The 14,381-nt window shown below is 28.2% G+C and overlaps 2 protein-coding genes across 2 annotated transcripts; both read right to left on the reverse strand.

Moving 5' to 3' along the window:
- Window positions 1–1,250: 1,250 nt before the first annotated feature.
- On the reverse strand, window positions 1,251–3,737 carry LOC126678782 (uncharacterized). The gene is made up of 4 exons (XM_050373685.2): window positions 3,409–3,737; window positions 3,120–3,303; window positions 2,733–2,788; window positions 1,251–1,517 (listed from the first exon to the last, which is right to left on the reverse strand). The coding sequence occupies exons 1-4, from the start codon at window positions 3,511–3,513 to the stop codon at window positions 1,362–1,364; spliced, it is 501 nt and encodes a 166-aa protein (XP_050229642.1). The 5' UTR covers window positions 3,514–3,737; the 3' UTR covers window positions 1,251–1,361.
- Window positions 3,738–11,326: 7,589 nt separating this feature from the next.
- LOC126679475 (autophagy-related protein 8f) lies at window positions 11,327–14,305 on the reverse strand. The gene is made up of 6 exons (XM_050374515.2): window positions 14,192–14,305; window positions 13,778–13,819; window positions 13,633–13,688; window positions 12,571–12,623; window positions 11,756–11,874; window positions 11,327–11,667 (listed from the first exon to the last, which is right to left on the reverse strand). Exons 2-6 carry the CDS (start codon window positions 13,812–13,814, stop codon window positions 11,564–11,566), a joined length of 369 nt encoding a protein of 122 aa, XP_050230472.1. The 5' UTR covers window positions 13,815–13,819; window positions 14,192–14,305; the 3' UTR covers window positions 11,327–11,563.
- Between the last annotated feature and the right edge of the window lie 76 nt (window positions 14,306–14,381).

Consider the following 14,381-nt stretch of genomic DNA (forward strand, 5'->3'; position numbering starts at 1 on the left):
TTACCTAGAAGTTTATACTTTTTTGTCAAATGAATTTAAATATAACATACTCCCTCCGTCCCGTAAAGATAGAAAAAGTACCACCTTTTTTTGTCCCATAAAAATAGAAAAAGTGGAGTTAGTTAAGTCAAAAATTATCAAAATACCCCTACATGCTTATCATAAAACATTAAATGCATATTTTGAAAAGATAAAAAAAAATGAGTTGTAAGTGCTATATTTAATAAAGTGGCTTTGGGAAATGTACATAACTAATTGATTACAAAGGGTAATTTAGACAAATTATCACAAGTTACCTATAAATAACTACTTTCTTAATTCTTGTAAAATGAGTGCTTTTTCTATCTTTATGGGACGGAGGGAGTATTTGATTAGAGAATTTTTTTTATCTACTTGACATTAGTTGATCAATTAGGATTAATTTGAATTTTTTGATATAAATCATGGACCAGAGTCATTTGGTAGAGAGCAACTATATAATGCGTGGCACTATCGTACTCTTAGTTCAAGCAAAACAAGTGCATGTATATGCAAATCTTAAAGTTTCATATTCTCAATTTTGATTCATTTCAATTTTCTTACCAAATTTTAAATTTTTCTAATTTGATTACTAGACTTTAATTTATTTCAAAGAGAGGTTTTCTAGTAAAAAGTGTATGTAGCAGCCGAATTTTTATTTTTATTTTGCCTAAAACTTTGACATGGATGCATAATTTGGCTGAAATGGCAAAATATAAATAAAAAACGATTGTCAAGTGTCAAAATTCGTCTACACGTGATCATTTTGGCTATAAAACTTCTATTTAAATAAAATTAAATGAAACAAATTAAAATTCGATCATCAAAATAAAATAGAGTAATAAGTTAGATATCTAGAGTCGATTGTTCCGAATTTGTGATATAAAACTAAAATAAGTGGACTAGTTATTGATTATCTTCCATGAAATTAAATGACCAGCTTCTTAGCTATATATAGAGTACATTAACTAGGAATAACCTATGTGATTCATTACAGGAACAGAATGAAAACACAATTTCTACTATGGTGGCACACATGTCTAGTACTTTTATTCACTCATTAACATAAAAGTCTAAATACATCGTACAAACTCATTATCCATCATCATCTTCCTCCGACCAAATCTTTTCATGCAGTCACTCAACGATAATAGCAGTACAACACAACATATATGACTATTTTTTGCAGCAACATTTATTTTAGACAATAATAATTTAAGACAAGGATGCTCTCAAAAAAGAAAATTCTATTACATTATGCATATGCCATTGATCATAGTATACAATATTATCGTCACAGCGTAGATAACTAAGTACATAGGGCAAAATATTGGTAATTAAATCTAGGATTTTTCATTATGGATCGGTGGTTTACGATGTGGTTGTGCATAATCCATAACCACCACATCTTCTGCAATGTCATTTTCATTTGACTTTACAGCTTCTTCATTATCACTTTCTGTTGATTCTACCATGGATCTATCTTGCTTCTTCATTCCCTACACAACAATCATATATACATCAAATTATGTTAGATTTATATTATAAATACATTAAGGACATGATTATTAATTAGGGTTTAAAATCTCTATATCATGTGATGCCAAAATGTTGAGAAAAAAAATCAGACTTTTGATACCATGGCCAAATTATCTATCATTATTAACTTGTTTTATATTTTTAGAGATAATAAAAAAATAGTTAGTCTCGCCCAACAGTTTGAACTTTTAAGTGAATTGAATTCAAAAAGATATCATAATATCTAAGATCAAAAAAAATAGATCATTGATACTTTGATTAGTCAAATTTTTGGCACAATGCAAAGTGAACATGTGCTTTATATGTATGGAAGTATGTTAGAGAAGATAATACAATTGTTAAAGTATCATCTAACAACTTGAACTGTTGAATGAATGAATTATGGGAAAATGTTTATATATACCTACAAGTATATATGGTATGTTCGTCAAATATACCGCAATTCTAAAAGAGCGCTAATTTAATTCATCATTTAGTCAAGATGTGTCAAATATATACCTACAGCTCTTTTGAAACATGAATTAAATCTTTATATAACAATATAAATTTTCAAAACGGTGACGTTTTGATACTCCAAAGGAGTTGTGGGTATACTTGAATTATATTGAATAAAGAAAAATTATTGCACACAACCGTTGCGCCACGTCATTCGTGCAACAAACCAATTGTGCGTTAGCCATGTGGAAAATTGAATGATAAAAAAAATAAGTAATAATTAAAAGATTTCCTATCGCAAATGCTCATTGGCTTGATGTAAAAATGACGTGGCGCAACGGTTGCATGGGATAAACACTCTTGAATAAATGATGGATCAAACTCGTACGATTTTAAAATCATGATATATTTAGCAAAATGACCATATATAGTTGCTGGTATATAAAAATATTTACCAATAATTATTTGATATAATATTAGAGTTAATTCTATGATCAAAATGTCCAGAATTTGATCCTTGACATGAATTGGTTATTTTGTTCTACATCTTTAGTTGATCTTGCTCTAAAATTTAGAGGCAAGTCCTCATGGTGTTGTGCAAGACCATCTGCTTATGCTATCCTCATTAAGGACATGGCGTATCAGATATGGGCCATGATTCGTCACCAGAAATATAACTGCCTAACAACCATTACATAACCACCATTCTCATTATTTCTTTAGTAGATTATTTTATGTACCTCTATTTCATCCTTCTGTTGCAATTCCTTCTGAGATGATATAACAAGCTCATTTCCTGCAGGAAACGGTATATTATTTATCGTTAGAAATCGAAACAACTAGAAATTTTAATAAAAAGTCAAGAGAATGAAAACAAATTTGATATATCAAATTTTTTATTGATTTGCGTATATACATAATACATTAGGTGTCACAATAGATTCTTGGTATAGTATAGGCATAAAGTATATTTATTATATATATATATATATGTATGATCTTCAGACAAATGAAGCCATTACTGATTGCATTATTAGCTAGGAACTTCAAATAATAGAAAAATGAGTTATGAACATATATGAAATTTGTTGACTTAATACTTCTGTAGCTATAGGTTAAAATATAACCTGATTCATTGCTTATATCTTCTTCCTCTAAAACATGACCACCATGTTTATAATTATTTTGCTTCATAGTAGTTGCACCAAGGCCGATTTTTTCTCTTTTTGGAACTCCAAATTCCTCAGAAATTGGAGAGCTCATTTCTGATGAAATTGAAGTGTCGTGGAGACTGATTCCTTTCTCTACATCCTGCATCAAACCCTAAAATTAAACTCCGATGCATATTAAAAAAAAGAGCCTTAAATCTACTTTATATAACATGTATATATGCTAGGAATTGTTGTATTCTTGTACCTTGGAGAAATATTGTTTAGTATCCTTGTGAGTAAACCCTAGGTATCGAGCGTTGCATGCATGTGAAGAAAAACATATCAGAAGAAAAACAAGAAAAAGAGACATAGTTAGAGGTTGATATTGAAAATTGAAGCCAAATATTCTCGTGACTCGTGAGGAAGCGATAGAAACTTAGAGAGTAGGGTGTTTGGTGAGTTGATGAGGTTAGCTGGGTGAAAGTATTTGTAATGCAAGAAAAAAGAAGAGCATTAAATGCAGGGTTTTGTATGAAACTGAAAGAGAACATGCCTGTGTTTCTGTAATTAACCTTCAAATTGAAATTTAAGATATTCGAGGGGCCTCCCTTGTCTCTACCTTTTATCAGTTTCTCTTTTAAATTCAACTGTATGTGGCGCAGGTCGCCCAAAAAGGACAAAACAATATACACCAATTTGCTATTATATATAGCTATCTAATATGCAGTTGAGGAAACAGAAAACAAAAGGAGGAGGTGAAAGGTGGGAAAAAAAAAGAGCAAAAGGGTGAATCCGGTTTCTATATTTGTGATTCGGAATCGAATAATTTTTTTCTCGGCTATTTTAATCAATTAAGAATAATGTTTTTTATTTTTAAATCAATTAAGAAGAACATTCTTTATTTTTTGGTTAATTAAAAATAAAAAACTTGTTCATATTGTATAATTTATTTCTAAATTGATCTAAAAATAAAGAGAATAGTTAAAAGCTAGTTATTCCATTAAGTTTGTTATTTAACAGCAGTAATTTTGAATGATCAATTGGAAATACATATGCTATATTATCCGTAGACAGAGCCTTTGAATTTATAACTTTTCATTTGTGACTACGTATGATTTCATTCTTATTTGATCACTGGCCGTTTTTAGAGTAAAGGATCAATCTAGTTTTTTTAACTTGTGACTGAATTATAATATATTGCAAATAAAGATCAGCATGAACACCACTTGACATGAATTTAAAATAAACCCAATCCATCAAAGATTTCTTACAATATATGATAATAGAGAAGTAAAAATACAAAGGAATAGGAAAATATTCAAGATCCTGTCCTACCCATGTGTCTCTACAGAGGAACTCCATTCTTTGTCCTTTGAATTTATACTACTCCATGCATTTCTTATGACCAGTTTTTGTTCATCTTCAATTAACTGCTGACCTTATAATTCTTATATATGTAGATCTATCTCCTCAAACAAAGTGACGACCAATCAACTTAATTAATTTCTATGTCCTAGCAAGGTTATAATTTGATGGTTATGATGCATGTTCTTTTATATATCTTCAATTATATGAAGAGAAATCCTTCGTGATTTGATTTTCTAAATATGAAAGCACATTATCGAAACATAATTTTTTAATACATAATTAAATTAGTAAGAGTGTAGTTATATAGTGTTTGCAATAAACATTGCACGTAATAATACTTAATATTTATAAACGTATTTATTAATGTATTTTTGCCTTGATATGCAATATATTCACAACATCATGATCTCCATAAAAGATACACTCCATAATACATATGCATGCTCAATTATGATAATGTATATATAAGAAAATTACCTTTCAATATATATATATATATCTATACTATATATAAAAGCACGGATGGGGGGGGGACAGACAAATTTACCGAATGGTCCTTTTAAATTTCTTATTAAACAAAGGTTTTATAGTAATTAACTAATTAATTATTTAAATAATCATTAAAGTTATGTTCTAATTAAAGTCCTACTTTGAATAGAATTGGATCATAATATAGATTTTTTTTATTCCTAATTATTCTCCTTCTTATCTTACTGTACAAACAACCTAATTTCACCTTGGCAGCTCCTCTTATTCCTTATTCTTTGCTTCTTTTACGTTTAAATTTTTATTCCTTTTCCTTTTCTTTACATTTGAATAAAATTAAATGGTACAAACAATTAAAGTTCAAATTGACAAATCATGTTGTTCCTATTTCTTTTTGCTCTTTTACGTTTTAATAACATAAAATTATATCTATAATTTTCTATAATTAATGTATAATATGATAATATACAAACTCTATATAATGTCATTCACTTTGCCGGTTCAAAAAATGCATAATAGTACTAATTAATTTTTAATAGTTCCCGCTAACAAACAACATGAAAAGATTTATCTCTGATAAAGAAATAACTTTATATATAAATATTATTTTTGTCTATTTTGTACATAACTCTACAAAGATATAATAGCATATAGCTGCATCAATTTAAATAAATATCAGTATAAATTTATTAGATTATAGGCCAACAGTTTTAAAAAGTCAAACTTTTTTGATTTTTAGAAATATATTCAAATATTTTAAAAGTATCTCCGAATGGCTCTTTAAAATTATCAAAATCTTTATTTTTAAAGAGTTTGACAACAAACTAAAAATCTAATAGACTCTTCATTCTCTAAATTTAGAGTAAAGAGTGAAAATGACTACTCTATTTTCTCAAGTATAAGATTTTAAATTCAGAAATTAGTTAGTTAGTTTTTCTTATATTAAAATATAACATTTTTTATTTGTATTAAAAATAAAAAAAATTATATTATTATAAATATAAAAATAAATTTTGTATTATTAATATTTTATTGTTATTTATAAAAATAAAATAAAATAAAAAGTGAATTTAGAGAGTATGAAATAAATATTAGAGAGTTATTGGAGTGAAATTAGAAATATCACTCTCTATTTTTAAGATACTTTTTATTTTATAAAAATACTTTTTAAAATAAAAAACACCATTCGATATACTCTAATTCATTGGATATCGATTCAATTTTTCAAAATCAATAAAATTGATTTATCTAAACCATGTGACATCCCAACAATTAATTTTTATTTCAATTTAAAAAAAATCACACATTCAATCATAATTGTAGGCATATTTAAATCAATTTTAGAAAAAATAAATAGATTTACAACAAATTTGTTATATTTGAATAAATTCACAAATTTTATAAGATTTGGATATATTTTTAAAAAATCAAAAAAGGTTTAGTTTTTTTACACCATTATGCCTAGATTATATATATAAAAAGTTACCAACGAGCTGTAGCTCAAATGGTATAAGCGCTGGGCAGCAAATGTTAAAGTTCGTGGGTTCAAATCCTCCTACAGGCGCTCCCATCCTCAATTATCAAAAAAAAATATATAAAAAGTTAGAGATATCATTCATTACTACTCCTCTCAATTCAATTGATTCTCATCTCACCACACAATATTTAAGGTATTTTAATAAATAAAATATAATATTATTTTTATACCGCTATTTTATATAAAATGTAATGTTTTCCTAAAAAGTTCTTTAGATACTATTTCAATATAATTATTTGTCCCTTAAACACATTTAATTAGTCTACTAATTAACTATTTTTTTTAATTTTTTAAATTTAGAATTAAACAATTATTGATATGTTACATTACGAGCCACGTGCGTAGCACGTAAGACAATACTAGTATATATATATATATATATATATAAGAAAATAAGAAAATAAGAAAAAAATTAGAGGTAAGACAAAGGTCAAAGGACGGTGAGAACGGTGAAGGAGACATATCGATAGAACATGGTCATTGCTTTGTTCTCACATGTTCGTTATCTGTATTTATTGAGAGGGTGCAGATTTTAGAAATGGTACAAAAATTGTTGTAACATTTTGGGATGATAAGAATCGGATTGGTGTTTAAAAAATATCTTTAATTAAGAAAAATCTCTTTACATGGTGTATAATAATTAAACGATATAATTGCATGTAATTAGAAACAATAAAGTTATTTAATAATTTAAACTTTTCTACTGATCCATTATTTGACATAGTATCGTATTAATTCAATATTTTAAAGTTTGAATTTAACAACTTCAATTCAGCTCCAAATTGTAATATTATAATTTAATGGTAATTAATTTATGTGCGCAAATATGTTAGAAATTTTAAATAATAGTTGGATATATATTCGCTTTTAGGTACAAGACTCGGAGCCATTGATTCATTAAGACGATAAAAAATTAGTTTTTTCATTTTCAAATTGCTCTATATTTCATAGTTCGTATTAAAAAATTATTGATTAAAAGGGAAAAAGTTTTATCATTGTATCTCAATCTCCGCTGATAATATAATAGTTGAAGTAGGTTTAATTTTATATAAAATCTCACCTAACACTTAAAATATTAAAACTTTATAAATTGATCTTATTTCAGAATCAATAATTGTTTAATCATTATTAATTATGCAATTAGCAATTGGTTCCCAAATTTAGAAGGGTAAATTGAAAGCTGAAACATAAGGGACATAGAAAGGAGTGGGAAGTGGGGACTAAAGATTGGAGACAATGGTGCATGCCTTTGCACCCTTTCCCTGGGGACACGTATGGGTCCAACTCCTCCCCACCACCGCCTACAATCACCATGCATGCCACGTGGCATCTCAGCCATGTGCTTTTTGCCTTTCCTTCATTTCCACGTCAGCTATGTGGGTCCTCGTATTCTATACTCTTCCGTCAACAGAAAACTGACTAATCATTTGATTATTCTTTTCTAACATAACTGAGTTGATTAATTGATGTTTAATGTTTTACTATTTTAAAAATTAGATAAATAACTTGATTAAAAAAAATTAAAAGAGCTGAATGACGACCTAACTAAATGGGAAAACCAACTACTGATTATATGGATTAAGTAAAATTTCATTTGCAGATAAAAAAATGTATTAGTGTCATCATGTAGTACGACTTTTTATGTTTTTTTTAATTTTAAGCACAAACTAAAAAGTGTCTCATCCATTAGAACAACATTTCAAAACTTTTCATTCTCTAACGCCGGCATGAAATTTTATGTTTTTTTTTAAATAATGTTTTTTATCGTACGGACGACTAAAACGACGTCATTTTAGACATTTATGTTATATGGCATATAATGAAAGGTCGTGCTATTAGTACTTGACACGTTTTATAGTTTGTCTCAAATCAAAGAGGAAAAAAACTGTGTTATACGGTGACATTCACCCAAAAAACGATAGCCATAGTAAAGAGCATTTTTAAAGTTTTAAGTGCAAATTTCAGAGAATCATGTCACCCCAGATGATTTAATGTAAAATTATATTTTTAATATTAATTACTAATCTAGTTAGATTTTATTTTTATCGAAAGAAAAAAAAGATAGCTAGGAAAAATAAGCTTGGGGTTCATATGGTTTCTTGGTCTAGAAGTCGCTTAGTTTGTTTCATATATAGGATATATATTTTTGTCAAATTAGGCTTTTGGGTCGATTTTTGGTTCAACCATTTAGTTACAGTTACAGACATGTTTCGAACAACCCACTCACGTAGATGTAGACATTATACAGTTGTTTAGTACATTATAAAACAATGTTTTCCAAATGTAAACCAATATTTGCCCACTATTAGAACATCTCAATCCAATGTCATAGTTTATATTAAATCTAGTATTAAAATAAAAACAAAATGGTATATTTATAACAAAATTTCTATTTTATCATCCATATAAATAATAATAGAAAAATTATAGCACATTATTTTAATAATTATCTTATTAATATTATCTAGTTTTGTATATCATTTAACAACCTTTTATCAACAATACTATGTTTTAGAATTCTTAAAATGCAATATTCTGTTTAATTATAATAATGAGCATTCTACTAAATAAATAATATAAAAAAAGGATTATGATATTTTTAATGAAGATACATTTTTAAATATTATTTATTATATTAGCATATATTCTTCCATTAAAAGGAATTAATGGTAGGAGATTATATAAAATTTAAAATATTATTAAATTATAAATTATGTTTGTGTTTTTATACAATAGAATTTATCTTAATAGTAATAATTCCATTAGTATTATAAAAAGTAAATTTATATATTATTTAAATAATTAAATGAGTTTGAACGCATCACTTTAGCTAGACATGTTTACATGTGTCGTTTTGAGTTTTATATATCAAATCTGATTGACAATTATATTATGATGTGTTCGTGTTTAAACCAATCACGTACTGTATGATTCGTTTAAAATTCGCAGACACAATTTTTCATGTCTATCTAGATTCTAGAAGTATATGAGAGTATAAGCATAGATTTGCTTTACGACCTTGCAAGTAGGGGTGTGGAATCGGTAATTTGATTCGGTTTTTTAAAGACATACAAACCAAACCGAATTACCATGATAAAGTTCATTTTAGTTCGGCTTTCGATTTTACCGAAATATAAAAAAAAATTGTTCTTTTTCAAAATTTTGAAGACAGATTTTAAATTTAAATGTTAAATCTAACTCGAACTGTAAAGTATTACTCCCTCCGTCCCACTTTAGAAGTCCCATTTGACTTTACACACAGATTAAGAAAACATTAATTATTCTTGTCTTTTCATGTTTTTTCATGTTTTGCCCCTATTAATGATAGTGGAATTTTCCATAAAACTCTTTTAGGATAACTAAAATAAGGGTAAAATGGGGTATTCAATGGAAAAATATTTTAAAAATAGTAATGAGACTTTTTAAATGGGACATCCCAAAATAGAATATGGGACTTCTTAAACGGGACGGAGGGAGTACATTTTAGCTTTTAAACACATAAGAAAACAATAATTTTGAAAAATGTTATTATTTATAGTTTAACTATAATACACATAATTTTGATGAAATTCTCAGTAATTTTAATAGCAAAATCACATTTAAAACCATAATCAAATAAGTAATTTTCTCATAGTGAAAACTACATTGAAATCACAGAGATTATCATGAAACTGTTTCGAAGTCAAAGTGAAACTATATAGGAACAAGTGAGAATTTCTTAAAGTTTAATCATAGTAAAACCAAACTGAATTAAAGTGAGTTTCTGATACTGAAACTAATAAAACATATCATCAAATATATTATTCCAAATTTTAGAAAATAAAATGAATATATTCATAAATAATTAAAGTAGTTATTTTCATCTTCATCCCCACTATTGTTATTGTTATCCTCTGTATATTCCTATCTTTTTACAATAATATCAAATTGATGGCTTAATTTCTCGTTAAAACAAATACAAGGAAAAAGAGATCAAAAAAATAATCAAAAAATAGGAAGAGAAAAAAAGAAAGAAATAAAAAGAAGAGACAAAGATAAGGAAGATGACAAAGAAATGAACCAAACAATTAAAATCAGAATACATTTTACAAATATATATAATTGAAGGTGAATGTTAATAACTTCCACCCAGGTGTATTTTTTCGGAAACGCCTAATCACTCAAAAACCCCTCACCTTTAAACTTTTTTTCAATTCCACCCCGACGTTGAAAATTTGTCAATTTTACCCACTTTTAAATTTTCCGATTTCAATTGTACCCCAATATTTTAATTTTTGTTAATTTTTTTACTTAAATGATGAAATCATTCAATTAATTAAGTCTAAACATGAAATTAAATTCTTTTTTATTCAAAAAAGTACAAATAAATCCTTTATTTTTAAAAACTAACTAAAAACCATAATCAAATTAACACTAATTTAAATTTTTAATTAATTTAACTAAATTTAAATAAATTTTAAAAATATACAATTAATATATGCGAGACATGGAGAATATTTTAAACAAATTTCCAAACGCAAAAGACGTTAATTTAATTTTTCAGGGTACAATTGAAACACAAAAATGCAAAATAGGATAAAATTGACAAATTTTCAACGTCAGGGTATGATTGAAAAAGGGCTAAAAGGTCGGGGGTTTTTAAGACATTAGGCCTTTCGGAAATTGCATTTTAAAATATGGCTGTGTGCGAGGGAGCAAAGGCTATAAAATATAGCACATGATACTCCACCCAGGTGAATCACTTGAACTTAATGGGATGAACGATGACCTTAGACTGTACCAAATGGAAACATTAAGCTCCAAAATATAATTCTTAAATCGGATGAAGGAACTTATAGCTTTAGCACTGGAAGTTCTTTGGTCATATTATATATACAATATGCGAATGCAACTCTACATAATTATCACTGTCGGGATCCTTTTAATTTAGGCAGAATAAAGAAACGAACGGGCTCCAGGAACGACACCATTGCAGAATCAAATTTTGGGAGAACGTAAAAGAAACAGTAAGTAAGACCTCACATTGCGCCTATAGTGGGATCTCAGATCCAAATGTGTTCTCGCCACTGTACGTAACATAGAGAAATCCATCTTCGTCCTTCTTCTCTTCGTAAATAGCAGACATAATGGCACCTATAAATACAGACTAGATGATAATCACAAGTTCCAGAAAGAATGCACACATCGAAACCAACGTAGTTCGCATAAATGAACAATTTACCTGTTGGTGGGAGAACATTGTCTACAAATATAAATATTGCTTTTTCCGCACTTAATTTAATCCTCTTGCGGATAACATATACAAACTGCCCCACAGTAAGATCAGCTGGGACAAGGTACCTGCAATTTCCAAATCAGGGTTAAGAGAGATCCAAGTCATCATCAGCTAATTCAATCCTAGAACCTAGATTCAGTGTTCTAATTCCAGCATCATCTAACAGTTGACCAAACCACGTAAGGCGTAACAGTGCAAACGGGAAAGAATTGGCAGGAAATGGAGACCGGGTTAAATATTATCACAAACAAAATGAGATCAGAAATACAGTTATTGTAATATCAAGGTTATTGCTCATACCATCATGAACATAATTAGAAGTCACCAAAGATACAAAAAAGAAACATCAGTGAATTTAAAATTCATCAGTTTGATAATAATCACAAGCAGTTTGATTTTAAAATTTTGTGATTGTCACTGCAGCTATTTATTCCTCATTTAAAGATGCTAACAATGAAATGAATCTATTTCTTAGGTTGACTAGAAACAGATTAACAAAGATACCCTTTGATGATGATGCTATAGTAGCATCTCCTCACAATTACTCAACTACAATTCAACATACTTTTTAAGCAATGAGTCAATGACCATACAAAATTTAGAATAATGTCATTATTATGTGCATCACTTAAGATTGTGTGCTAACAAATTGACATGGTCTCCAACGGTTTCTCATCTGCTTAAATTAAGTGATCAAACATAAAAGAAAAACATGATACATAAAGAAACCAAGCTCATCAAAAACACAAACTCCTACTTACTTTTTCTTATCTATGTTAGGTATATCGCTTCTTTCTGCTTTTTCCACGATCACCTTCAAATGAACACAAGCACATTTAGAGACAGTTTCCATACTCAAAAGAATCAATATACTAAAGTTTTGTCTGAGATTGTGTCAATACACTTTCTGGATCAAGTGGCACATGTTAAAAAATTCATTATTGCATAGCTATATATCTTCTTCTTTAAACATTGGATTGACATCAGGAATACTAAATATTAAGCATGCTATTGGAGTATGAAAACAGTACAAAAAAAGTATCTATAATTAAGCATCATCATGTGAAAGAAATAGACCTAGAAGAAAGCACATCCAATTACAATTTACTTTCCCAAAACCTTGTTGCAGGATGAACATTTCATAAAATTTCCTACTGATTTTTAGGAATGGCATTCATCAGGACTACTCTTTTCTAAAAAAAACACCTTCCAATACAGAACAAATTATTTATAAAAAATGGGAAGTGAGAACATCAATTCACTTACACATTAGATAACATAAGATCATAAAGTGCAAAAATCATCTTCTTGTCTAAAGCAAACACCTCTTATTTCAAAACAAACACTTCTTGTCCTTGTAGTTCATTAATGTACAACACTTTTAAGTCCTGAGCGCAATATTAAAAAATATCTAGCTTTAACTTTGAAAGTTGAGTCCCATTTTAATACTGCAAACACTAAACTTTCTAAAATTCTTAACTTCCATACCCTAAGCATAGTAAGAAATGTAGTGCACTGCTTACTTCTATATCAAGAAAACAAGTATATTTAACATGATAGCCGGAAGGGGTTTGGATAATTGATAAATAGCTGCCGTCAAGGTGCGTTATAATCATGTTTTGAACCACTGACAACCACTAAACATGGAAGTATCATGGCAACGCATGCATCATGCACATACATTAAGCAATTCAGTATTTTTAATTCATCCGTAATCACATAAAATAAAACCATGGAAATCTGCAATGCTAAACAGTAAACACCAGATACTTCAATCGAGAGAGAGAAAATAGAATCCACAGCAATCAGGATCAAATTCTCACCGGAATTCTATCTGGGTACTTCTCCCTGATCCTAGCAGCCTCCGCCCTTCTCTTCTCTGAAGATAACACAAAAGCTCAAGTCATCAGAAGTTTATTTCAAAACTTACAAAAACATTATGTAATGCACCAATTTCAAATACATTACCTAGATCATTCTCTTGCTTGAAATAACTCTTCACCATTTTTCCTAAAATCACCACACACAAAATTAAAAACAAAAAACAAAACTAAACGTGCTGAACTTTCAAAGATTAAACAATAATTCAAAACAAAGATTCCTCTTCTATTATTCAAAATTCAATCTTTACAAAGCAATCACACTTCACATGATCAAAAGGCAAAACTTCAAATTAATCAACAATCCAAATAGCACAAACCTAACTTTAACCTAACAAAGTTCCCAGAAAACAATTAAATCATCAACTTATAGTCTAAAAAATTCAACGATTTTAGATTCATTAAAATCAAAAACTACAATCAGTTATTAAGAATCAAAAGCACACAGTTCGCAACTGTAAATTAAAGAAAAAAATTGGATAAAATTGATAAACAAACTTACAAAGAGAAGTAGATAGGTATTTGATGGACTCTTGAAAAGCTCGTGGGTTTGTTGGTTGCAGATAAAATCAATGACTTTGCTTTGAACTATTTATATATTTAGAATATATGCAAATAATTGAAGATAAACATAAATATATCTATTTTTATTTGAGATAATTTTAGTGTGTAGCCGTTTCTAACTTAGGGTA

This window comes from Mercurialis annua, linkage group LG4 (genome assembly GCF_937616625.2).
Source record: "Mercurialis annua linkage group LG4, ddMerAnnu1.2, whole genome shotgun sequence".
In the NCBI taxonomy this organism is placed as follows: Eukaryota; Viridiplantae; Streptophyta; class Magnoliopsida; order Malpighiales; family Euphorbiaceae; genus Mercurialis; species Mercurialis annua.

Excerpts from the sequence above, each read along its gene's own strand:
- LOC126678782 (XM_050373685.2), bottom strand. The coding sequence starts at position 3,513 with ATGTCTCTTTTTCTTGTTTTTCTTCTGATATGTTTTTCTTCACATGCA. Across the intron at positions 3,304-3,408 it reads CTAAACAATATTTCTCCAAG|GATGTAGAGAAAGGAATCAG; the intron begins GTACAAGAATAC and ends GGTTTGATGCAG. Across the intron at positions 2,789-3,119 it reads AGATATAAGCAATGAATCAG|GAAATGAGCTTGTTATATCA; the intron begins GTTATATTTTAA and ends CGTTTCCTGCAG.
- LOC126679475 (XM_050374515.2), bottom strand. The coding sequence starts at position 13,814 with ATGGTGAAGAGTTATTTCAAGCAAGAGAATGATCTAG. Across the intron at positions 13,689-13,777 it reads CAAGCAAGAGAATGATCTAG|AGAAGAGAAGGGCGGAGGCT; the intron begins GTAATGTATTTG and ends TGTTATCTTCAG. Across the intron at positions 11,875-12,570 it reads CCTAACATAGATAAGAAAAA|GTACCTTGTCCCAGCTGATC; the intron begins GTAAGTAGGAGT and ends TGGAAATTGCAG.